General features: G+C 43.3%; 1 protein-coding gene across 1 annotated transcript in view; it reads left to right on the top strand.

Annotated features, from left to right (window-relative positions):
- The window catches only part of ADAM19 (ADAM metallopeptidase domain 19), an 81,401-nt gene that overhangs the window by 5,504 nt on the left and 50,092 nt on the right, over nucleotides 1–25,805 (top strand). The window contains exon 3 of the mRNA XM_019464542.2: nucleotides 2,210–2,280. Coding sequence (XP_019320087.1) covers nucleotides 2,210–2,280 — 71 coding nt within the window. The remainder of the gene's footprint in view (nucleotides 1–2,209; nucleotides 2,281–25,805) is intronic.

Raw genomic sequence — 25,805 nt, 5'->3', positions numbered from 1 at the left:
TTAAGAGAAGTCAATAGGATGAATTAGTGCAAAAATAGCAAAGGACAGGGTTGCCCAAGCTTCCTGTATCAGAACGTTCAGATCTCATCAGAGCCCTTGGTGGTGTGACTGTCCCAGGGATGCCCAGGACCCTAACGGCAGATGCAGTTTGGGGCAAATGAGAAGAGGAATGTACTTGGCAGAGGAAGGTCCCCAACCAGAGGTGGCAAAGCAGTTGGCTCACTTTCTCAGATGCTGAAACTAAGCTTTGAGATCAACCTTAAAAGGGACAGAAGCTCCACTCTATCAAGAGCTTCTGTGGATTGAAAAAAGACTTCAAGAGTTTCTCAGTTCCTTGGTCCCAACTTAGAGAATGTGCATTTAAAGCACACCAAAGAATTGATCCTTTTTTTTTTTTTAAGTTTATTTAATTTTGAGAGAGAGAGAGAGAGCGAGAGCATATGCATGAGTGGGGGAAGGGCAGAAAGAGAGAGAGAGGACAGGGAGAGAGAATCCTAAGCAGGTTCCATGTGGTCAGCGTGAAGCTTGACTCAGGGCTTGATCTCACAACTGTGAGATCGTGAGTTGGACGCTTAACTGCTTAACTGACTGAGCTACTCAGGTGCCCTTGGTCCTGTTTTTGATATGTTTAAATATGTAAATATCTCATTTCAAATAAATAATTTTTTCCTTTGAAATAAGTTCAACCACCTTAAGTTGAATTGTTGAAGCATGGAAGTTTATTATGACTTGAATTTTTAATTTCTTTGAAATTTTCCATGATAATAAGGTAAAAAGAGATTAAAAGCCCATCACGTAAAATATAAAAGCAATTCTAAAAACATGGAAAGATGCGCAAAGAAAATAAAATTAACCCATGATCCTATTGCTGAGAAGTAACTGTGGTAACCTTTTGATACATTTCTCTCTACAAAAGCATATTTAAATAAAATAAAATAAACAGTGTTGTTTTGAGCCTTTGTGTACTTAATAATTATCATGTGTACTTTCTTGATAGTTTAACAATTATTTAAAGTCATTTTTAATGACTGTCTAGTGTTTTGCCATATGATTGATTATAATTTATTTAACCATTCTATTATTGGACATTCAAGTCATATTTCATTAATCATTATTGTAGGTAATGAGCATCCTTGCATATAAAACTTTACTTGTGCTTCCATTTGCTCTTTTAATATAGAATTTTACTGAGTCAGAGGGTCTAAACATTCAAAAACTCTTGGTCCAACTTTCAAATTATTTCCCAGTGAGTTTGTATCAATTTAAATTCTCACTGGTAGGGTATGAGAGTGCCCATTTTTCATTATGCCCCACTGCCTTGTGATTTATGGGTCCTAAAAAATATTTGTCACTGTGATTTTTTAAAATGTATCTTTAAAAAATTTTATTTTTTGGCGGGAGCAGTTACCAGTGATGTTGAACATGTTTGTGTGTGTGTGTGTGTGTGTGTGTGTGTGCGCGCTTATTGGCCATGATATCTCAAATAATTTATTCTGGGTGTGTTGCTAATTTGGCTATCTGTAAGTTCTTATGTGCTTCAAATGTATCTTATAAAACCTTAGTTAGAGGCTCTTCTAGTTGTCTCCTCTGAAATGGGTGGGTGAGTGGGGCATCCAAACCAAGAGCCAAAATAACATAAAATAAGAACTCACTATGAAGAGAGTTCTCCTGGTATTTTAGATAATAGCCAACATGTATCAGGGGCTTTCAGTGTGCCAGGCCCTGAGACAAAGTTTTTACATTTACTATGTCACTTTATCCCTACAAGGTTCCCATAAGGATGACTATTATTATTTCTATTTTATAAATGAGGAAACTGAGCTAGTGGGAGGTTCAGGAACACGCCCAGGTTGGCACAACTACAGTGTCAGAGCTCAGAGCTAGCACTTGAATCCAGATGTGAAGATTGTGAGCCACACTGAAGATTGTGTTGTTGTGTGTTTGCCTTTCCCAGACCTGTACGTGAGCACTTCCATCACATCTCAGCTTGAAGTTTCTTTCCTTTGTGTTTGAAGAATGGTGGATGGGGGAGGGGAATTGGGTCCTGCGGGGATTGAAGTAATTTCATGTTTGGGCTGGAAGTGCAATTGACCCTTTCTCGTTCACTTCCTGTGGATCAATGTGAGAGCACTGTGCTGGATCCTGTGTCTCTTCCTGGGAGCCTTGTCCCTGCTTTTAGGAACTGACATTCTTTTGTTGTTGCTTCTAGCATCCACTCAAAGCTGAGCTCAGGGTAATGGCTGAGGGGCAAGAATTGATCGTGGACCTAAAGAAGAATGAGTAAGTGGACTCTTCCTTGTCTAAAATGAAACAATTCACTTCCCTGTCAACGCCGGATGCAGGTGCCATTGTTTTGGAAAGAAGCAGTTTGTTAAATGACCCAGGCTCTCAATCTGTGGTTCCTTTGTAGGGAATGTCTTGCAAAGACAGCATATCCACAGTCTCTTGATTTGCTGTGAAATTACTGGACCGTTTAACGTCTTCCTTGAATTTCCTCTGGTTGTATTTCCGGGGCTCTTAGAGTTCACTGCAGGCTCACAGGGGTGTGTGTGTGTGTGTGTGTGTGTGTGTGTTGTGTGTGTGTGTGTGTGTGTGTGTGTGAGAGAGAGAGAGAGAGAGAGAGAGAGAGAGAGAGAGAGAGACAAAGGGAGGGATGGACTGGAGGACTTTGGCAGCTGTCTTACTAGCTCCAGCACAGCGCATGGCAGGAAGTGAAGGAGATTAGAGGAAAACAGCAGAGAGCAGAGAGGCAGGGTGGAGTGTTCTGGGATTTTGCACCTCACACGAGGGCTGCTCCATTTGTTCTGGGTCAGCTAAGTCTGAGATTCTGCCAATAAGGGCATGGTCAGCAGTCCCCTGGCTTAAATCAGGCTGATTCTTCCATCTTCCTAACCTCATTCATCTTGGGTGGCTGCCTGGCTCAGGAGTATTTCCACATTGATTTGCCATCAAGTGCAGTTGTATCTTGATTCATGTTATTGAGCAGGTGAATAGACATAAAGCATGGCTGCTTTTTCACCATTCCCAATCTGCTTGAACACTGGAGAGCTCTGCTCACTTGGCTGGGGGATGCTGAGGCCTTTGGTGTTTTCCCACTAACCAGTTCTGCCTCACAGACCTCACAGATAAGGCTGCATGGCTCAGGGAACTGCCTGCCTCCTCTTGGCAGCCTCTTGAGTCCCCTAGAAGCAGATGAGTAATCAAACGCATCACTGCCAAGAAAGGGATGGATAGGGACCTTCCCGTATCCAGAAGGATGGGAATGGCTGCTGAGCTTGGGTGGAAAGCAAGAATATAAATTATTCCAAATTTGGGCTTTGGACACTTGCAAAGAAGGGTGAGTGGTGTTGGAAGTGTGGCAAATGTATGCCTTAAGCAGCATGTACAGTAATGGACTTCATCCACACCTTTCCTCTGTCTCCAGTATATATATATGGTGGCCTTCGGGAAGCTAAACAGATGGGCATCTCAAACATTTTTGCTACTTTCCTCCTACAGTGAAACCACCCCAAGAATGGGTTCCTTTTGTCCCATTTTCCTGGAGCAGATTTGGCTGGCTGTGTCCTCAGAAGGCATAGGCTCTGCATGACTGGGATTTCTCCTTGCATTGTCTTCCTTTCGTCCTGCAGGAAATGCCTTCAGAGGGTCTGTTCTTGACTGTCTCTCAGGAGCCTGCTTTAGCTTCCCATGACCCCAGCCTTCCAGCTCTAGTCTGAATATTTGCTATTGCCACCTGAGCCTCATCTGTCCTATTTGGCCCCAAGTGAAGCATTTGGGCCTTCAACTTCCTCTGGGTAGTACAAGTGATGGGGGTGATGTCATGGGTAAATGGGATCCCAGGAGTCATCCTTCCCTCATGTTTTGGAACCTGTGCAAGAGGTCATTGGAAGTTAGAGCAGAAAGACATCTTAGAAAAACACCGAGTGCAACCGTCTTATGTGTGGTTGTAGAAACTTTGAATCAGAGAGGGTTAGGCACTTGTCTAAGGTCACACAGCAAGTAAATGAGAGAGGTGAAAGTAGGATAATTTGTGTTCTTGGCTTGGTTCTAGAGTCACAGAAATCCAGGTTCGGCTTACGAGCTGTGTAACCTGGGGCAAATTGTTGCCACTTTTGGAAACTCAGTGCCCTTATCTATAAAATGCAGAATGTGACGCTGACTAACTTCATAGGGTGATTGTGAGGACTGAATGAGGTGGTGCTCGTGAAGTGCTTATAAAACACATGGTGATCAACCACTGTTGTGATTTTTATTGTCCCACACTGAGAGGTTCCAGAGGAGAGCCTGGCACACAGCTCTACTGTCTGCTGCTCCAGGCATCTCTTTGGTTTCCCAGTGAACAGCAGGGGTGGGGGCGGGGGGGGGGGGGTGCTGGATGTGGTTCCTGGCCTCCTTGAGTTGGCAGAAGGCAGGAGGCTTGACAAAAATGGAAGCAGCAGAGCCAAACAATATGACCTCACCAGGTATCCCTAGGGGACAGCTTCCTGCTATTTTCGTCCAAATTGGGTTTTTTGTTTTTGAACATGTGTTAGCAAGCGGAACTCTAACTGCACACGACTTCCTAGTGTGTTTATTTCCCAAAGCCTTCTCATTCATGGTGCTTGTGAATCTGGATTCAAAACAGCTGAGAGGGGGAGGGGAGCTGGGGGAAGTGGAGGAATGATGCTTTTCTGATTTTTCAAATTGCTGTGTTAAAGTTTTTGTAATCCTGTGATATTTGAGGGGAAGCTAGGCCCTATGCCTGGTGACTTCTCAGTCTCTGGTTCTTCATTTCCCCCACCGATTCATTCACTGTCATGCATCTATTATGTACCTGCAGCATTGCAGGCACCGGTGTTGGTACTGGGGACATGGCTGGGTGAACAGAACAGTTCTGCCCTACGGAGCTTATATTCTAGTGGCAAGAACAGTACACAAGTAAACAAGTAAACTGTGGTATGTCCGATGACAAGTGCTATGGAGGAAACAAAGTTGGGGGAGGCAGGAGGGGTCAGGAGGGAGGTGCTTTTCAGAATGGCGGTCAGAAAAGGCTTTGGTGGTGTTTTGATATTGGGGTGAAGACCTAAAGGAGGTGAGGAAGTGAGCCATGTGGACAGCTAAGAGATGACAATTCCAAGGAGAAGCAACACCCAAGTTTAAATCCTGATAGGTTATGAAGGCTTCCTCCATCCCCATACATTTCCCCACATATTGGATTCTGAGGCCTCCCAGGGCAAGGACTGTGGGCAAGGGCTTCTGGGATTCTGAGGGAAGGGAGAGGACATTTCTAATTTATTTTTCATCATCCTGAGGTGTCTGGCCTTCTCCCATCAAATCAAAGCCCATGTGCTAATGCATGGCCCAAAATAGCAGTGAGCAGGCCTTTAATGGAATTCACACATGGAGAGATTTCCAAGAATGGTGGGGATGGAGGGGCAGGGGGTGGGCTGGGAGAGTCGGGGTGTAGCAAACAGTCTTTCAGCTCAGACACTGCGAGTTGCCTTAGTTCAATAACGTCACAACTGGCAGCCTTTTCCTGCTGTGAAGCAACTCAGGATAAATGGCTGTATGCCCATGGGAGACACACATCTTTTATAGAGTGCAGGTGAAAAGGAGTGACATTGTAGGGCTAACCACAATATGGGTTTCGTGTTCGACAGTTCTGGGTTCAGATCCTGGCTCTGCTACTTAACTAACTGCGTATTCTCTTTAAGTCTCAGTTTCCCTATCCAGGGTATAATGATAGTGCTGTGCCATGAGCCATAGGGAGGATGAAATGAGATGGTATGTGTAAAGGGCCCAGCATTGTGCCTGGCTTATATTCCATACTCAGTAAATGGCAGCTACTATTATTTCTTGCTCATGGTTTTTTAATTGCAAAAGCAATACGTGCTCATTGTAAAACATTTAGCAATACCAAAATATGGTAAGTTAAGGAACGAGAGCCTCACAGGCTCAAGGTGAATCCACTCTTTGGTGGGCCTACCCAGGACCTTTTCTGTGTGTGTGAGAACACGCGCACAGATATGCATAAACACAGTTGCACAGAAGCACATATACCGGCTGCTATTTTTGTTGGGGAGGGAGGAGCAGAAATGAGATTATACTATATACATTGTTCCATGCTTGTTTATTTAGATTTAACTGTATGTCTGAAGTAGTACTCTACTCCAATAAAGTGTATATTATGTTCTTTTACATTAACTCACACATGATTTGCAAATGTTGGTGCATAGCTGTTATTAAGAGAATCTTACTTGCGATTAAGGCATAGTGGTCCGGTGGAGAGAGTACTGAGCTCAGAGACACATGATGTAGAGGTGAACAACAAGCCAATTGGCTCTCCTGGGCCTCAATTTTCTCATCTGTAAAATGGGGATTTTGTCCCCATTGGGCTCTAAGAGCTTTTTCCTTCACTGCATATTTAAAGGATGTGGTGTAAGTAGAAAAATGGAAAATGAGTCCCTTCCTTAGGGAGTTTGCTCTCCAGTTAAAGAAACATCCTTGAAAATAAGGCAGTGGGATAAAAGCAAGTGCCCCAAAACCACAGACCTTGGAGTAGAGTTTGAACTTCTAGCTCAGGACTCACCGTTTAGGCAACATAAACAGGAAAAGGGAAACAACAGGGAAGAAATTATAGGCTGTTATTTTCACAACCCAAAATTTTGAGTCATAAATCCGTAATATTTTTTCTGCATATAATTTCCCCCATACCCTGAGGACTGCCTCATCAACCCAGAAACTGTATTGGACAAAAATCTGTTTGCTGAAATCAAATGGACTCTTCCTTAGCTGTAAGCATCAAGGGAGATGAACACCTCCAGGACATGTAGGCTTTGGTTCACCCCCTTCTCCTTTCTGCACTTTTTCCCAAGAGGAGAGCCCACTGAACTGTTGAATCAGCTTGCAGGATGCTCGATGCTCATTGGGTTGCACCCAAGGGCAAGATCACTAGGTTACAAGGTCACCTTCAAAAACACATGAGTAGCTCAACTAGTGGGCACTCTGCCCAGAGGACCTTTGGCCATGTACGTCTCCCTGCTGGTCTCTTGAGCACATTCTGGAACTCTTAATTTCCTCGGTATACTGTCTTTCCTTGAGTCCAAATGATGATAAGATTTAGATTTTGGCTTGGGAAAGAGGTGACAACCTGGAAAATTAACATTCACTGCTAATGGAGTGATCTAGTGCCCTAGTTTTCTCCTTTTTCCCCTCAATTCTATTTGAATTATATAATACTGGAGGGTTGGAGAAGGGGAGAATTAGCAATCAGGAAAGGAGTTTTTCAGTAAGAGACAGGCTGGATTAGTTAAGAACCTCTTAGTGCCACACTTCCCTTCCAAGGAGGCCTGGGAGAGATATATAGCTGATCCAGACCAAAACCCTGAATACACCTAAGCCACTGTGCTCTCTGCTCTCTCCACCTTCCCAGCTTCCTCTTGAGTTGAGAGTAGACTTTAACATCTTATCTAGGATAAAGGACAGCTCTGTCTGACCCTCTATTGTCATGAGCTTCATTTGTTGTTGGCAAACTTCAATTTCCCTGGATCAAAGACCAGCTTAAGAAAGGCTTAGATGCTATCCCAGTCCGCTTGGTAAACCATGCTTCACTGAGTTGCATTTAAATGAGTCAACAGACATATGGATTACATTTCACTTAAAATACACATGGCTTAAGAAATTAGAGGATATCGTTCTTTAACCAAGTATTTGGCAGATCTAAAGTATTCAAAATGTTTTTCCAAACTCGGCATGCAGCTGGGCTCCCCATTCCCCACAGCTGAGACTGAATAACTGAAGGAAGCTGGTGCCGAGGAAATGGTTGAGTGGATGGGCGGGGACACCAGAATTTGATGAGAGCTGCCTGTAAGTGTCTGCAGTCTTCTTCAAATGTTTTCTGAAGTACCAGGAACTCAATTAACCCTGCTGCGTTGACTCTGAGGCAGCGAAGGCAGAAGCGGATACAAATTCCAAGTACTACACTAGGAACCTTGCCCCAGAGACACCTGTGGTCCTGCTGGAGATGTAGTTTCCAGTTGTAGCTTTGTAGATGGAGATGGATTTCATCTACAAGTCCCACGTTGCCCAGAACCCCTAGAGTTGCAGACCGAATGGATCGCCAGCCAATCTGATGTGATCTTTTTGCAAGCCAAATTCTCACATAAGCAGCGTCTTTATTATTTCTAAATCACTGGAGACTTGATACCGCTTTCTTAGGGTCCGTTGCATAAATTCAGTTTCAGTAATTAGGAGAGCTGATCTGAAGGGAGGTAGCTATACAGTTGCCAGAAGAGAGTATCGGGTAGCATCTGGAATTGAAATAACCTAGAAGTGTTGATTCTGAAGGCCGCGAGTGAGCCCATACACCCAGAACATCATAATCCATAGAGTAGAACAGACTCAGGCTTTGGTGCCACAGAGACCCAGATTCAGTTCCAGGCACTGACACTTCCCGGTTAGGTGGCCTTTGGCAAGTCACCTGCCTTCTGAATATTTTCTTTATCTATATTCATAATAATACTCAGTCCTTGGTGAGCATGTGCTGAGAGCCAGTCACTGTGCAGAGACACTTCACACACTGTTTTATTTAATCCTCATGGCAACCCTTTGAAGGAGGTATTATTGTTATTCATATTTTATGAATAAGGAAACTCAAGTGTAAGGATGTTTAAGTAATTTACCCAATGTCAGGCAGAGCCAGGAGCCAAACTCAGAACCATCTGCCTCTTACTATATTCTACCACATGCATAGAAAATAGATATTAATACCTTCATTGCAGGGTGGGGTAAATTGAAAATTGCTCCCCACCCCAAGATATTCACATTCTAATCCTGGGAACGTGAGACTATGTTACTTTATATGGCAAAAAAAGAGTCTTTGTAAATGCGATTAAGTTAAAGATCTTGAGAAGGGGAGATTATCCTGGATTATCTAGGGGGCCCTCAGTGAAATCACAAATACATTTATAAGAGGGAGGCAGAGGGAGACTTGATCGTAGACAGGAGAAGGCAGTGTATAACCATGGAGGTAGAGACTGGAGTAACGTGGCCACAAGCCATGGAATGCAGGCAGCCACTGGAAGCTTGATGGGGCAAGGAATGGAATCTCCCAGGGGGAGTGCAGTCCTGTTGTCACCTTGATTTTGGCTCAGTGGTCCTGTTGGAGATGTTGTTTCCAACTGTAGCTTTGTAGACTGAGATGGATTTCCTCTACAGTTCCCATGTAAGACGCATTTCATTCTTCTGGCCTCCAGAATCGGGAAAGAAAAATTTCCTGTAATGTTTAAAGCCACCAAGTTTATGGTAATATACAGCAACCACAGGAAATGAATACCCAGGGCTCATGAGGTTTAGTGGTAATGTATTAGGAGGTGCTCAATACAGTGCCTAGCACATAACAAGCAGGTTTCAATACACACTAACTTTCATTCATGCAAAATCAAGAACAAATGTTTTCTAAAGTGCCTTGATAAGGCATAGCATTGCACATGGCCCCTGTGACTGTCTTCATGCATGAAGCAACAAGAGAAAAACATATTGAGAAATAGTGTTGTGTGGTTATTACTTATCAGCATTTCCTAAGTTCCAGGTCATGTCCTCTGATGCTCAGTCTGCCTTCAGGTAACTTCTGGCTGAGGAATGATGGTCAGATATTAATAATGGTGTCAACAACCATGGTAATTATAGCTGTTACCATGTAAAAGATGCTTACATAGCAGGCACTGTTCAGAGGTCTCTATATGGTTCATCTAAGTGAATCCTCACAACTCTGAGGTGTAGGTACCTATATTAGCCTTATTTGGCAGATGGAGACCTTGAGACACGGAACAGTGTGACTTGCTCAAGGTCACCTGGGTTGGAAGGGCAGAGCCAGGATGTGAAGCTAGATCTGTTTGATTTCAAAGCCCAGGCTCTTAGCCATGGCCTTGTATTGCTTCTCAGATGCCTTGCCCTTGCTCGATATGCTCTATCTCAGTTAGAACTGGCATTACTTCCCCATTCTACCTTCCCTCTTCCCTTTCCTTCTGTCTGTCCTAGGCCTTGATTAGGATCTGGATTTCAGTGTATGGTATGGATTTAGAGCTTGGCTCTTTGCACCCACTGATGACGTAAGCTTGTTGAGTCTCAGTTTTCTCATCCACTTAATGGGGCTAATAATAGTGGCCACCTCGCTGGATGTTGTGTGAGTTCAATAACGTAATGCTCTTAGAGGATGTGCACAAGGCCTGGTGCACCATGAAAGTGTAATAAATAGTCGCTATTATTTGTAATTCTCAGGGTCGGAAAAACAGTTAAGAATGAAGTAAGAGGGAATTCCCCTGGGTTGGTTTCCAAATGTAATTTGGAGGAGTTGACCTTAGAACCCATTGCCCCTGAGAGGAAATTCACTTCTGCTCTCCAGGCATGCCCAGTTTGACCTAACTGTGTCTCAAGAATACAGCTTTGTAGGGTTCTCTAGCCAGCCAAACTGTACCTCTTTTCTGTGCCTGCAGAATCAGTGCCCAGCCACTCCCTTGGCAAAACCCTGAACTGTCCGATACGGAGGTCAGGATTTGTTTGCCGGTTCCGGCTCTATCTCCTTCCAGGGATCCACAGCCAGGGCTGCCTGTGTAGCCAGGAAGGATGTCCATGGTTTTCTTTTGTCTCAAGCTTATTTCTCCTGGCGGCCCTTCAGCAGGAGCACGGGGTAAAATGAATGGGAGGAAGCTGTCAGCTGCCCTGTTGGCCTTAGATGGACCCTTGTCAGAGCAAAGGGAAGTACTGCACTTGGAGGAAGTCAGGAGTTGATTCTTGAGTCTAAGGATCCCTTTACCATCAGGCTGTTTACCTTAAGGTCACAACGATAGCCGGCATCCAGCGTGTGTACATTGATGCTGAACTTAGTATCTTACATAGATTTTTTTTAAAGCCCTTTGTAAATTTCCATGTAAATTTACCCAAGTAGGGTTATACGACATCCTCAGTTTTATAAATTTTTTTCAGTTGGAAATATAGCATGGACAATCATCAAATCATTAAAAAAATTTACACAAGCAAGTTTTGGAGTGTTTGAAAACGTTGATAATAAAATTCTAGAAAAAAATTACACAAGAAATAGAGTTTCAAAATAAATGAGATCATACTCTATATATTATTCTGTAATTTGCTTTTTTATTATTTATCTTCAGTATCTTTTCATATTAGCATATTTATAGGTCTGTCTCATTCTTTTTAATGGTGACATAGGATTCCACTAAATGGATAGATCAAAATTAATATCCTTATTAATGGACAGTTAGGTTTCCAATTCTTGCTATTTCAAGTAATGCTGCAGTAATTAGCTTACACATTATCTTTAAGAACACTTGCTAGCATTTCTGTAGGATTGATACCTACAGGTAGAGTTGCAAGGTCATTTAGCATATACGTTTAAAATGGTTTGGATTTTGATCAGTTGTACCTCTCACTCCACAGCTTCTACCCCCGAAGGCTGTACCTTTTTATAGTCATGCAGCAGAATATGAGAGCATATTATAGACACATTTCCATGTAAATTTATCAGATGATTTTTTATCAGGTAATTTTTAATGGCTATGTGATATTAAATTGTATATATATGGCGTAATTGTAAATTTCTTATAATGAAAAGTTATCAAATGCATACAGAAGTAGAATAATATAATGAATCCCCATATGCCCATCGTCCAGATTCAATAATGATAAAGATGCCACGATTAATTAATTACCTCATATGGATAGGCGTTCATGCTGTTTCTTCTTTTTTTTCATTTTTACAAACAGTGCTGAAGTGAACGCCCCTGTATTCTTTGGAAGGTACTTCTAGAGGATCACCTTCTAGGTTTCAATCACTGGATCAGGGGACTTTATGTAGAACACGTGGATAAACGCACATTGCCTTTGACTTCCCTCTAAGTTACATCCTACAGCCCTTGTGGAGCCAACTTTTCACACACTGTCACCAGTGGGTCGAGTTTTGAGCTTGGGCACACTCTTCAAACCCAACTCTCCTTCCATTTTTTAAAAAAAGCTTTATTGATAAATAACTCATAAACCATATAGTTTATCTATTTAAAATATACAACTGAATGTTTTTTAGAGTTGTATAACCCCACATGTCCTAGCTTTTGAACATTTCATCACTCCAAAAAGAAGCCATTAGCAGTGTTACGGGTTGAATGTGTCCCCAAAATTCACATGTTGAAGTCCTAGCCCCCAGGACCTCAGAACAACCTTATTTGGAAATACAGTCATTGTGGATTTAATCAGTTAAAATGAAATCATATGGGACAATCCAATATGACTGGTGTCCTTATAAAAATGGGAAATTTGGCCACAGGCATGCACACAGGGAGAACGCTGTGTGAAGATTGAGGTCATGGAATAAACCAAGGAACTACCAGAAGCTGGGAGAGAGGCCTGGAGCAGATCCTTCCTTAAAACTTTCAGAGGAAGCATGGCTCAGCCAACCCCTTGATCTTAGACTTCTAGCCTCCAGAACTGTGAGATAATAAATTTGTTTTTTAAGCCATTCAGTTTGTGGTACTTTGTGAAGGCAGCGCTTGCACACTGATGTGAGCAGGCGCTTTTTCCCCACCCCCCTCAGCAATAGGCAACCACTACTCTGCTCTCTGTCTCTATAGTTTTCTGCTTTTGAGATATTTCATGTAAAGGAGATTATACAACATGTGTTGTTTTGGTGTTTTTGTTTTTTGCTTTTTTTTTTTTTTTTTGTGACTGGCCTTTTTCACTTAGCATAATATCTGTGAGTTTTATCCATGTTGAATAGCATGTATCAGTACTTTATTCCTTTTTATTCCTATATAGTAGTCCATTGTATGGATATACCACATTTTGTTTATTCATTCATCAGCTGATGGATCTCCTGCATTTAAAAAAAGTGTTCTTTTAATGTTTATTTATTTTTGAGAGAGAGACAGAGACAGAATGCAAGCAGGGGAGGAGCAGAGAGAGAGGGAGACACAGAATCCAAAGCAGGCTCCAGGCTCCAAGCTGTGAACACGGAGCCTGATACGGGACTTAAACTCATGAACTGTGAGATCTTGACCAGAGCCGAAGTCAGACGCTTAACCGACGGAGCCACCCACGCGCCCCAGATCTCTTGCATTTTAAGCCAGAACTAACTTGTCTCCATTCCACAAGGTTGATTTCGGCAAATGTTATAGAGCATGTATGTGTAAAATACTATGCAAGTGCTGTAGGGAATAGATGTAAACACAGTGTCCTTGCCCTCTGGCAGTTTACTGTCTGTGGGAGAGAAAACATGCAAACAGCATACATAATTCAAAGCAGATTACAAACTTAATAATAGGGTTGCAAGTACAGTGCTGAGGAAGCAGGTGGGAATAGAGACTTTCTGACTGGGGCATAGAGAAAACTTCCCTAAGGACGGTTACTTGGAGCTCTGTCTTGCAGGAGCAAGGAGAAAAGGCTGTGGGTTGTTGTTGTTGTTGTTTTTTTATTGAAGTATAATTGACAGACAATATCCTATTAATTTCAGGGGTACATGATTTGATATTTTTATACATTATGAAATGATCCCCATGATAAGTTTAGTTACCATCTGTCACCATGCAAAGTTATGTTGATATTGTTGACTATATTCCCTATGCTGTACCTTACATCCCCATGACTTATTTATTTTGTAACTGGAAGTTTGTACCTCTTAATCCCCTTCACTTATTTCATGCCCCCTGCCCCACTCTGTCCCTCCTCCAATAACCAGTAATTTGTTTCTTATATCTATGAGTCTTATCCTGTTTATTCGTTTGTTTTGGTTTTTAGATTCCACATATAAGTGAGATCACACAGTATTTATCTTTCTCTGTCCGATTTATTTCATTTAGCATTATGCTTTCTGGGTCCATCCAAAGGAGGGGAGGCTTTGGATGACGGAGGGAGGAGAGGTGTGTGGAAAAATGAGAAAGGAATTCAGACTGAAATTAATATATAAATATTTGGTCTGTATCAAGGGGCACCAGGGCTGTAGTGCTAATAATCTCTTAGGAATTCAGTATTCCAACTAGCCAGATCATTTTGACTCAGAAGGGTATTATGTGGGGACTAGGGAAAGGGTTTATTTTCCTTCCACAGCTTGCTACCCCAGGATTTCAGTGCCCTAAAGCTCAATTTTTTATTCTCTCTCTTTTTAATTTTATTGTTATTGTTAATTTTTTTTTACTTTGAGTTGGGCTCTCTTCCCTCAGGTAAAACCATGTGGTCAGGGAGGTAGATGGGGTACCTCTAGGAAAGATCCTTGAGGTACACTCCAAAGCTAGGCTGCATGTTTTTTTAACACTTCGGATGAGAAGAAGCTCTTGCCCCACCCCTCCCCATTGAAGGGAACTTTGGTCTGAATCTAGTGGATCAAAGTGTACCTGGTGGAGGGAGCCATAGACTGATTGCAAGAGGCTGAGCATAAGGCAGAGGGTGGCTTCTTCACAACTTAGGGAGGCAAAGAAAGCCTCCTGAGAAGCAGGGCATGCTGGGTGGGATGCAGAAGGATATGTGGATATACTTTTGGATTTGGGAGATGTGTGGAAGTGCCACCTTCAGGACCTCTGTTTTCTCCCTAGCTTCTAGGATGTGTTGAGGCTCTTCATCTAGACTCCCTAGAAGGTGGAGGATGTTTCCACTCCACAGCCTTTGTGTTTGTGCCCTGTTGCATGACTAGCTCAGGAAAAATCTAAGGGAGGAGGAGGTCAATACTAGAGCCTCTGGACTGGTTCTGTTCTGAGAATGAAACTGTGTTTACATTTCACCCAGGAAATATTTTGATTTTAAGAAAATGAGCTTACTCTTTCTCTATGTAGAATTTAGTGCCATACACAGACCTTTAGCTGACACCTTGAATACTAAATAAATAGGCTCTTGGGCACCCTGGAGCACATCATAGATCTTGTTCAAACTCAGCTGGAGGTGGACATTGGGTCAGAGAATCCCTGGCTTTTTTTTCTTTTTTCTTTTTTTTAAGTAGGCTCTATGCCCAGCTTGGGGCTTGAACGCATGACCCTGAGATCAAGAGTCACATGTTCTACTGACTGAGCCAGCCAGGCACCCTGAATCTCTGGCTTTACTGATGGGAATCTCTATTGTATTGGGCCTGAGCTCTGGTCTACTCATTGGTAACTCTTCACTTCTTGTCTTTCCTTCCTTCTCTTCCTTCATTCAACAGATATTGCGAGTGCCAACCACGTGGCAGGTACTGGGCTAGGTCCTGGGTGTTCCTTGGAGAGCAGTGGCAGGCAAAGCACAGTCTCTGCCATGGTGGGGCTTAGAGCTTAGTGAAGGAGCCAGGGAATGAAACTTTTCTGGAACAACATAGGGCTGTAATGGAGGACGTAGAGGCTACTGTGGGAGCATGGGGAGGGGGAGCCTACCCTGGACTGGAGGTAAGGGAAGGCTTCTGGGAGGAAGTGAAGGAAGGAAGGAAGGAGTAGGAGGAGGGTGGTAGAGTTGGCCTATTCAAGCTGCAGTGGTAGAAGAAATAAAGTCCTGAAGGTAAGAGTAACATGTGGAGATGAAAACAAGTTCTTTGTGGTTATAGCAGAGGGAGGAGGGCAGGAGGAAATGGTGAGAGAGGAAGTTGGCTAGGTAAGCAGGGGTGAATCTTTGAAGAGCCTTTTAGGCTCCTTAAGGGGGTTGGCCATTTATCTTTAGGGCAATGGGGAGCTGATGAAGAATATTTTAAAAGCCAGATAGTAACAGCCTCCCACATGCATTTGACAAGGACTACTTCAACTGAAGTGTAGGATGGGTTGGAAGGGGCAAGACCAGAGAGGTACTAAGACCCATTCAAGAGTTTTATTATAACTGAGTGAGAAATTAAGGTGATTGAATTTAGGGAAGAGGTAGCTGATAAGGAGAGAAGGGGATGCGTTACAGGCACGTTTATAGGGTGGAATCGTGGAGACTGGGAGGTGGGTAGACTAAGCGCTGAGGAAGGGGATGGAGTCAAAGACCAATGTGAGTTTCCTGCATGTGTAGGTAGTGGGACAGGGCTGCCGGCCCCTGGGTTTGTCCTTAGCTTGCAATAGGACCTCAGACAAGTCACTTCTTTTTTCAATCTTTAGTTTTCTCATTAGATGAAGGTAATAATCCCCAGGCACCAACTTGGCAGGATCATGGTGGAGATTCACTGATAAAATCCAAGTGTAAAGTAGTGTCCTGTTCTCTTTCCATGACCCTAAAAGGCTGGGCAGAAGCAAAGTCTGTCCTTACCCTGGTTATCTTTGTAATTTGGGCTTTTACATGGTTTCCCCCCTTATCTGCAATTCTAAGTACTTAATCTCCCAGGAACTGGTGAGCCTTCTGCCTGGTCCAGCAGCTGAGGCCTCACTCGGAGCCTCTCTGGGGGGGTTGGGGGGGGTGGTCTCAAACCAGCTTTTGTTGAAAACAATGATATCATTGAGTGGGTGGAGCTGGGTTAGGCTTTTCTTAGCCAGTTTCAGGAGAAATGGGGTCTTTATGACTTCTGTACTTATGGCTCTTTTCCAGTCCCTTCCATAGCTCCCATGTACCCCACTGCCCCCTTTTCTTCTCTCTCCCCTGAGGTTACAGATTTGTGGAAAACTGGCAGCCTCCACATTTTCTCCTCTTGCATCAGCCTCCCTGGAGAGAAGTCCAGATGGGCCAAGGGGCTATAATGGCTGCATTATATCAGGCATGGTTTCTTTTTCCAAGCCCCCTCCTCCACTGAAAGGAAAGGCAAGTCACACAGAAAGGAAGGGATTCTTTTGAAGGGAGACTGGAATGCTAGGGAAAAAAGGTGATCTAAGTGTTGGGAAAGATATCAGGCTCCTGGTATGCTAGAAGCACTTTATCTCCTGACTTCTTGATGCTAAATATGGGGCTTGGGTAAGAGTGCAAAGATTAAGCAAGCCTTTCAGTTATGCGGTGATAGGAATATGGCTGGGGAAAAGGAGATCAGCAATGTTGAGTAAGGACCCTTAGTTCCTATTCTCTACGCCATTCTTCCTGTTTGTCCTCAACACACACACACACACACACACACACACACACACACACTCACACTCACACATATGCACACACACACCTAAATACTGATGCACCCTTCCTCCATAGCTGTGTAAGCAGCTTGTTACGGGTACTTGCTAGTTGTTGCCTGACTGGTTTGCAAAAGTTCTAGGAAGGAAGGAAGATGGGCTGTTTAACAGTGATTTGGCCTCCTGGGACCAGATGGTCATACCCGCCTTCTGTGTGGCCTGGTTTGCAAAGTGCTTTCACAGCTGACCTTGTAGGGGAGGAAAAATAATTTACCCTCTACCTTTCTAAGTTCTCAGCTGGGAACCCTGTAAACAAAGGCAGATTAACAAGAGAAAAACAGACAGAAGTTTATTAACATGTATACATAAGAGATAGCCAGGGAAAAATGAGGAGTAACTCAAAGAGTTAGAATTCAGGCTTATGTAGCATCTTTCCCAAAGAACAATAAATTTGTAGAGAAATGACAGGACAGAGGAAAACAGTTACACTTCCAAAGATGGTAAGCTGTGGGAAGGTAATATATGGCAAACTAATGGGAGACAAAAGCTAGTCAGTAAAAGTTGTTGTGTAGATTCCTCTGGTGCCTTCACCAGGTGGATAGGGTCTGAAGTTGTCTCCGGTGATTAACTTTTATCCTTCCTGGTAGAGAGGGGAGGAGGGACGCCTTTGAAAATTTTTGTCCTGATTTTAGGCAAATAGGTAGAGGGCAGAGAGCATGTTTTTTTGTATCTGTTTCTTTTCAATTGCCTTTGGTGCAAAATTATCTGTATGCTTACTTGGCACATTCCGCCACCCTTCAGCCTACTCTGATCTTCATAATAGAGATGCAGGTGCTGGGGAGGGCAGGAAAACTGTGCTTGTGCCACTCACTCAACTCCCTTAGCATCCTAGCACAGTGCCTGGCACACCACGGTCTCAGTCAGTATTTGTGGAATGAGTAAACAGGTTTGCAGAGGCAGAGCCTGAGCTTCAGAAGAGGTACTGCAGCTTGGCTGAGGACCCAGAACAAATACATGATGGATTCAAGCCAGGAGGAACTTGGTCTCCCTGATGCCATGTGCCCCACAGTTTGTACTATATGATGCTGCTTAATAAGCAGTTATTGACAAGATTACACGAACATCCTTCCTCTCTGCCTTCTGGGAGTATCTGGATGGCCTAACTCTTGGATTATCTACCACTGACATTTAGCTTATTTTTGTTTATTTAGACTGATGAGTTTAGAAGCAAAATATAACTATGTGATGTTGGGTAAGTTGCTTTTGCTCTTTTTCAAATTCTTCATCTATAAAAGTGGATTGAGGGGCTTCTGGGTGGCTCAGTCAGTTAAGTGTCTGACTCTTGACTTTGGCTCAGGTCATGATCTCATGGTTTGTGAGATCGAGACCCATGTCGGGCTCTGCACTGACAGTGTGGAGCCTGCTTGGGATACTCTCTTTCTCTCTCTGCCCCTCCTCCACCTTCCCCTCAAAATAAATACATAAACATTAAAAAAATATAAAAGTGGATCAAGGGTTGGTGTGCCTGGGTGGCTCAGTCGGTTAAGCGTCTGTCTTTGACTCAGGCCATGATCTCACAGTTTGTGGGTTTGAGCCCTACATCAGGCTCTGTGCTGACAGCTCAGAGCTTGGAGCCTGCTTGACATTCTGTGTCTCCCTCTCTCTCTACCCCTCCCCCACTCACGCTCTACCTGTCTCTCTCTCTCAAAAATAAATAAACTTAAAAAAAGTGGATTGAGGAGAAGCATTAGACAGATAGGGTGGCATAAAAAGATTCTTTTGTTGCAGTCAACTCTGCAATTTGTATACTGATCTCCCCCCCTGCCCCCCCCCCCCCCAAAAAAAAACTTTACGGAAGGATATGGGACAACAGATAGAATGTGTTGGGGAAAACAAAACAAAACAAAAAAAAACAGCTGAAGAACTAGGGCTTGAACAGGAAGGATTTAGGAATTCATAGTTAGTCTTTTCAGGTGCCACCACTGGGGTGACTCTGCTCCAGCCATTTTCACCAGATGTCACCCATCATGGAATTTGGCGAAATGAGATTTGATTGTCTTGGCTTGTCACTACTGACTCCAGGTGCCCACAGTCAGTATGCAGGGACAGGGGAGCATTTGTCTGAATGCAAATCAGGGCAATCTTACTCCAAGAAGGTGGCAAAGATGCTAGAGGCTGGGACAGTTGTTGTCCATTACGATCTAGAAGGGCTCGCCAACATCCGACCTTCTTGACTGCGTCATAGCTGTGATTTGTGCTTTAGGATGTTAAAAAACCTGGGGCAGAGTTATTGGGATATTTAATCAGAGTCTAAAAGGGACGAAGCACCCACATTTAAGGTGGGTTGGTTTCTTGTCTTCACCCACCTGCTTTTTGTTTGTATGTTTTTTTTCATAGGAAAAATGAAATGGTCCTCTTTCCTAACATATTTTTGTAGGCCCAGTGATCTTAGAGGTTCCTTTTCTTCCCTTCCCCTTTGTCTTATTCACCAAGTAGATCTCTGAAATATGCCTGGTACCTCTTGTTTTGGTCCTTCCCTTCAGGTTGATCTGTTAAACAAACACTGTGGTTGTTTATCAAAATCTGGTTGCCAGAGAGACTGCTATCAGGTAATGTTTTCATTTTTAAAAATTTTCTGAGAAGTGGTAGAGATAGTACCCCATTTCTTTTAACTATTCTTATCCAGCTCCAATAAATACTCATAACAGGCTCTTCAGGACACTGTAGAACAAATCTCTAGACTCTTGGGTGACACATTTTGAGGTCCCTTATCTCAGGTCTCTAACACTTAAGCTCCCTGATCTCAAGAAATCAGCCATGTTTGCACAGAGAAGTTACTCGTTTTTGTGGAGTTAGCCAAGAGGGAGGCATGGAGAGGATTAAAGAAATACCCTGCTGGTCAAAGGAGTAAACAGTGCTCATCCAAACATCCTTTGGTATATAAAAGCAAAACATAGAACCAGGAGCTGGTGGGAAGGATGCCAGGTCTTATAGGGACTGGGAGAAGATGTAATGGGAAGTGGTTGGTGAAAAAGAGTGTTGATTTAATGCATTGTTGGGAAACTTCCTTAATAAAAGGCTAAAGAAAACATGCCATGTAGCTTTGGCTTTTTGCCAGGATTATGGGTAGCGCCATCTTGCTTCAAAGTGTTGCTTCTGGAGCTGGTCCTCTGGCAGTAATGATACTTGTTCAAGAAAGTCCTCGGGGTAGGAGGGGATCCCCACTCTTTAGATTAGGAATGATGTTTAAAGTCCCTCCTTCCTTGGCCTTTCTGTTCCCTCAAAAAGGAATGCCTCTGCCTGTGGGCCCCTGGACTTGTCAATCCTTATTTGGCTTTAGGGCCGTGCCTTTGGCATGTTGGTTTGTTTCCATTCCTTTGGAGTCAGAGGTGGAATGAGCACTGGTTTAGAAATCTTGGTTCTGAGACAGCTGTCTCTTCTCCCCTTTACTTTCTCCTTCTTCGAAAACAAAAGAAAACAAAACAATACTTACTGAGTTTGTTATTTTGTCCCAAATATGGGTAAACATAGGCTATTACATTAGAATAGCACTCTCTGCTTTTCAGAAACCCTTCCAGTGTCTGCCTGTCCTGGGCATCACTATTTCCATTTGGTAGAAAGGGAGACTAAGGCCAAGTAGCTTGTAACTGGCATAATGTCCCCTTGCTAGTTAAAAAATATTAATACCCGAAAAGAGTATTATGAACCCTCAGATACTCATTATCTGGATTTACCAGTTATCAAGATTTTGCCACATGTGCACATAGCTGTTCCCAGAGAAAATTATAACAGTGAATTGTAGAACACAAAACGGTATACTTTAAGAAGAGTTCTTTCACATTTGTTGATTTTACTTAACAAAATTTCATAGGCATTTGACAACAGCCCTGTGAAGTAGATTCTAAAATTCTTCCCATTTTATAGATAAGAAAACAGGCACAGAGAGTTTAACTGACTTGCCCAAGCTCACCGGAACTTGAAGTATCAGTGTTTGAATGTATGTTTCTCATTTGGTCCTTTCAGTGATGCTGTGAGGTAGTAATTATTACTCTGTTATTTGTGGTCTAGGAAACGGAGGGTAAAGGTTTCGGTGGCTCAAGTGAAGTAGTTCTCATACAAATACTGGTGAGCACATGTCAAAGTTCGATTTATCTCATTAATGCATTAATGGGAGAACCAGCAAGATGATAACTGGCTTAAAAGTTGGATAAGGGAAATATGTATCTATGTATTTTTTTAATAGTGAAAAAAATGAATGTTGAGATAAGATTGCTAAGTTAGACATAAAACTGGTTAATATCATCCTAGGGATGATGAAACCATAACGTTTGGAGTTATCTTTTCTACTGGGTGGAAATCATTTGCATTTCCTCTATTGTATCTTATTAGCATTTTACAAGTTAACATCTCATTTTACAGACTTGTACAAGAGCTGCCTTAATTAATTGTAAATAGTCTTTCAAAGCTACATCTCCCCCCTACAGAGTCCGAAGACCCTTAGCCTGGCCTCCCCGAGCCTGCCACGCCATGGTGCTCTTGTACGAAATTGAAAAAAAACCATACTCATCTTTTGCCTCATTTCTGGGGTTTGAAAGAACAGTTACCTAGAGAGTAGTGCAGCTGGTACTTGAAGTGAAGCTTTCTGAGCCCTGGCCTTTTCTTCTGTGCTGTGCTGTGCATCTTTAGGTTTGGGAGGGTGATTAGGAGGCTAGAAATGAGAAAAAGAATTTAAAATGTTAAAATTGATCCAGTGGAATAGGAGAATTCCCAGAACCTGAAAATCCCAGTATCACCTGGAAAAACTATTTAAAATACAGATTTCTTAGTCCTTCTCTAGAGAATATAATTCTCATTGGGGCTGGGCTGGGGCTTGAGATTTTATATTTTTTCAGTGTTTCCGGGTGTTGTGCAGTTACTCGGCTAAGTCCCATGGCTACGGCATTGGGAATATGAGCGAGAAATGACAGAGGCTTGCATGATCATCAGCATGGGTGGGCATGGTGAAGGTCTTCCAGGGGAAATAAGAGGGCTCAGCAAGGCTATACCTCCCCAAGCATCACTGGTGCTTAAGAGCTAGGATACTCTTTCTTGAAGGACCTAGAGGGAGCAAGATCTGGGGGAGGAGGTGTCAGTAAAAATAGCCACTGTGGCATGAGCTAGGTAACGTTTACTTATACTGAGCATGGCTGCATTGGTTGTTTTTCAAGGTAGTTTGGAAATTATTATCACTTTATCTTCACCACGTGCTTATCTGAAGCAGAGGAAGGAGGACTGAATTCAGAGACGTTTTGCAAATTTGTTTTAGCCCTGCTGCTTCTCTTTCCAGAGGGAGTTTTAGAGATTGAAGTTTAGAGAGGCATTTGAAATTTGTCTGATAGTAAATAGTCCTTAAAGGGATTGTTCCGGTTTTGAAGGCACTAGGCTCTAGCAGAGGTGGGTCAGGGCTGTTTCAGACTGCAGTGTGCTTTTGGGGTCTGGCTGCACGTACAAACAGGGCCCTGGCCACCACAGGCAGCTCTATTGTCCTTCCCTGGAGAGCGACCTTATGTCTAGTATTTGAGAAAAAGCTTATTTTCCCAGGTGGGATTCAGTAGATGCAGGTTTTGGTAGAGGACATGGGGGTCTGAGCGACCTGGGTTTTGCCCACAGTGAGCATTTCTGTGCTAGCTGCTGTTAGTATAGGAATACTGTCTACCTGCTTTGTGGGCTTGTGAGCCTGGACGGTATGTGTATGGGGTGGGGGAACACTTTGTAGAAACTGCTTTTCCATCAAAGCCAGTAAAAGGAGGGGGTGGGGTGGGAAATCTTGGACAGTCCTTCTCTCTTCCTGGACTCACATCACTCACAACTTGTTTCCTGAAAATCCTAATACACTCCAGTGGTGAGAGATGGCTTCCTGCTGATATGCTGAGCCAGCCCCTTGTCAGGGAGGAGATGAGAACAAGATGTGGCTGAAGAAGGGGCGGGTGGGCCAAGCCATGCTGCTCAGTGGCCCTGTGGCCCTCTCTCTGAGTCCTGAGAACACTGCCAGGGCACCCCATGGGCACGCAGGCATAGATAGGCCTGGCTCGGGGCAATGGAGAGGATTTGGAAGTTGTGTTTTGTCTATCGGTAGAATTGCACAGATGGTGGTGATGAAACATGACCCTTCCTTTTGCTTCTAGAAAGAAAGACCTTCCTGGCCAACATCTGTAACCCTATTTGGAGAAAAGGTTGTTGTTTCAAAAAACTAGCCCTGAAGTTCTTAACATACCCATCCCCTTTCTCCTGCCATGTGCTTTGCTTACTATATTTTTCTTGCATATATTCGCATCTAACAGTTCATGACATTTTTGTGACATCCCGTGTGTCTGCAAGGCAACTATCATTACCATCAAATTGTGGTTTGGACTGCTGGTTCTTGGAAGCGCTTTATTTTTATGCTTCTGCCTTCTAAGGGAGACAGAGCAGAAAAGTGCTTAAGGAGCATAGTCAGGGCCAACAGACCTGGGTCTGAAACCTGGCCCTGACATCATGCCATGAGAACTTGGACAAGTTAAATGTCTGAATTCCCAGTGTCCTCAATTACAAAACGGGGAAACAATTAGGACCTACCTCATAGGCATGTTGTACATAGGTGTGTTAAATGGTTTAACACTTCCATATGTGTGAACTGTTGTGATGCAACTTATCTGGTTTTTTCAAACTCAGAATGATCCAGGATGTGGTAGAGGCAGGAAGGTGATAGGGGCTTGGAGAATGAGACACTTTGATGTTTCTGAAGTTCTCCTACCTTAAAAATATTTTGAGGACTTGTGGTCTAGGGCGGTGGTTCTGCATCAGAATCACTGAGAGAGTTATTACAATGGATAGTTGGGCCCTAACCCCAGAGTTTCTATCCGCCCCAGTACATTTGGGCTGGGGTCCAGCAGTCTGCATTTTTAACGAATTCCTAGGTGATGCTGATGCTGCTGGTCTTGAAATGGCAGTTAGGTAGAAGAGGAAGCAGATTGTTCCATGTAGATTCAGAAGACAGAATGAAGCCAGTGGGTGCCAGTGACAGAGATAGATTTTGGTTCATTGTAAGAATGTTAACTGTTGTATGTAGTCTAAAATGGAGTGGGTGGTCTCATGAGTTCCCTGTCACTGGAGATGTCCAATCCTGAAGGGCCATCTGGCAGATTCCTACGCTAGGTAGAAGGTTCATTTGTTCATTCGTTCCTTCGCTTATTCCTTCTCCCACTTACTCACAGAATAAACATGTACTGCCTGCCTGGTACGTGCTGGGAGCTGGGGAGAAGCCCTGAATGAAGCACTTGTGCCCTTGCTCTTAGGGAGCCCACAGTTTAGTGAGTTTGGCTAAATGATTACGAAAGACCCTTTCAACCCTGAGGTTCTGGGAGTCCTATGATAATGGTGTCAGATCCTCAGAATAAGAAGCTGCAGAAAGATGCTTACCCTTCTGAAGGTATGGCTGGGGACTGACCATAATGTGGACACCTATGAGGTTCAATCTGGAATGTTCTCTTTGGAGCATCTTAATGTCACTGAATGAATGATTTTTTTTCCCCCTGAGACCCAGACTAGGCTGAGAATGTATTTACCAGGGGTGCATTTCCTCTGGGAAAATTCACATCTCCCCACTGGCACTGGGAACGGACCATTAAACTCTGAACCCTTTTCTAGCTGTCCATGATGCCATCTGTGAAGGCAGATCTAGGGAGTGGGCCTGCGAGAATAAGCTAATTGCCTTTTCATCTCTCTCAAGTGATAAACTGGAACATTAATGGCTGGGGAGAGTTAGGGGAAAATGGGTAGATTATATCAGTTTTTCTGGGTTCTTCCATCATAATCCCTGGTGAAAGCAATAATGATAATTGCTGACCTTTACAGAGCTTACTCTATGCCAGGCCTGGTGTTAAGCCCTTTTTGTGCATTTTGTTATGATACTCTTAATATAGCCCTATCAAGTAGGCATATTATCCTTTGCAGGATATCCATATTTGCAGGAGAGGAAACAAAGGTTCAGAGAGGTAAAGTAACTCACTCATGGCCATGGAGACAGTAGATGTCAGAGCTGGAATGTAAACTTCATTCTCTCAGACTCCAGACCATGCTCCAAGCTCCTAATGCTGAAAACAACTCATTCATTCAATTACTAGTTAAGTCATTCTTTCATTAAATAAATGTTAAGCACTGGTATGTACTGGTGCACTAAACAGCTTGGCCTCAGTCCTCCTGGGGCCTATGGTTTATCTCCCGCAGACAAATGGGTGACTCCTTCCTTGGATCCTTGGCTTATTAGGTGCTAAGGAGAAAGACATAGGGCTGGGAGACAGACCCTGCCAAGTGAGCTACAGACCCAGAGTTTTCATGTGAATGAGAGTTTCTCTACACAAGCTGGGTTTTGTACTTCGCTTTATTTTTACATTTTTCTGTTGGGTTTCTTTTCTTCTTGTCCAAGCCTTGATGTTGAAGGGCTTGATGTAGTAGAAGAGACAGTTCTTGTGACATTTGCCTTCTGGCTGCACTCCGGGAGTGGAGAGGAATCTCAGTCAGGAGTCCCAGAACTTACAGCCAGAAGTGACTCTGGAGACCCTCTTCAACGGACCTCGTCTTGCTGGGAAATGTCCCCTCTTCCAAAACCAGGGTTGTCTCTGCACATTCCTTTGGCTCTCTGTGCTGGCCTCAGTCTGTACTTCCTTCTTCTTAAAAGCAGTTTCAAATTAGGTTTTCAGGTTTCAAAATAAATAATTATTTTTTAAAAAAATCAACCAGTTTTTAGAAATATGCAACTTAGATTGTGAACATCTGCAATGCCCT

This window comes from Panthera pardus, unplaced genomic scaffold, assembly GCF_024362965.1.
Source record: "Panthera pardus isolate Hobbes unplaced genomic scaffold, ASM2436296v1 HiC_scaffold_2, whole genome shotgun sequence".
Taxonomy (NCBI): domain Eukaryota; kingdom Metazoa; phylum Chordata; class Mammalia; order Carnivora; family Felidae; genus Panthera; species Panthera pardus.
The sequence above is the reverse complement of the archived record's forward strand: the minus strand, read 5'-3'. Positions and strand labels throughout refer to the sequence as shown.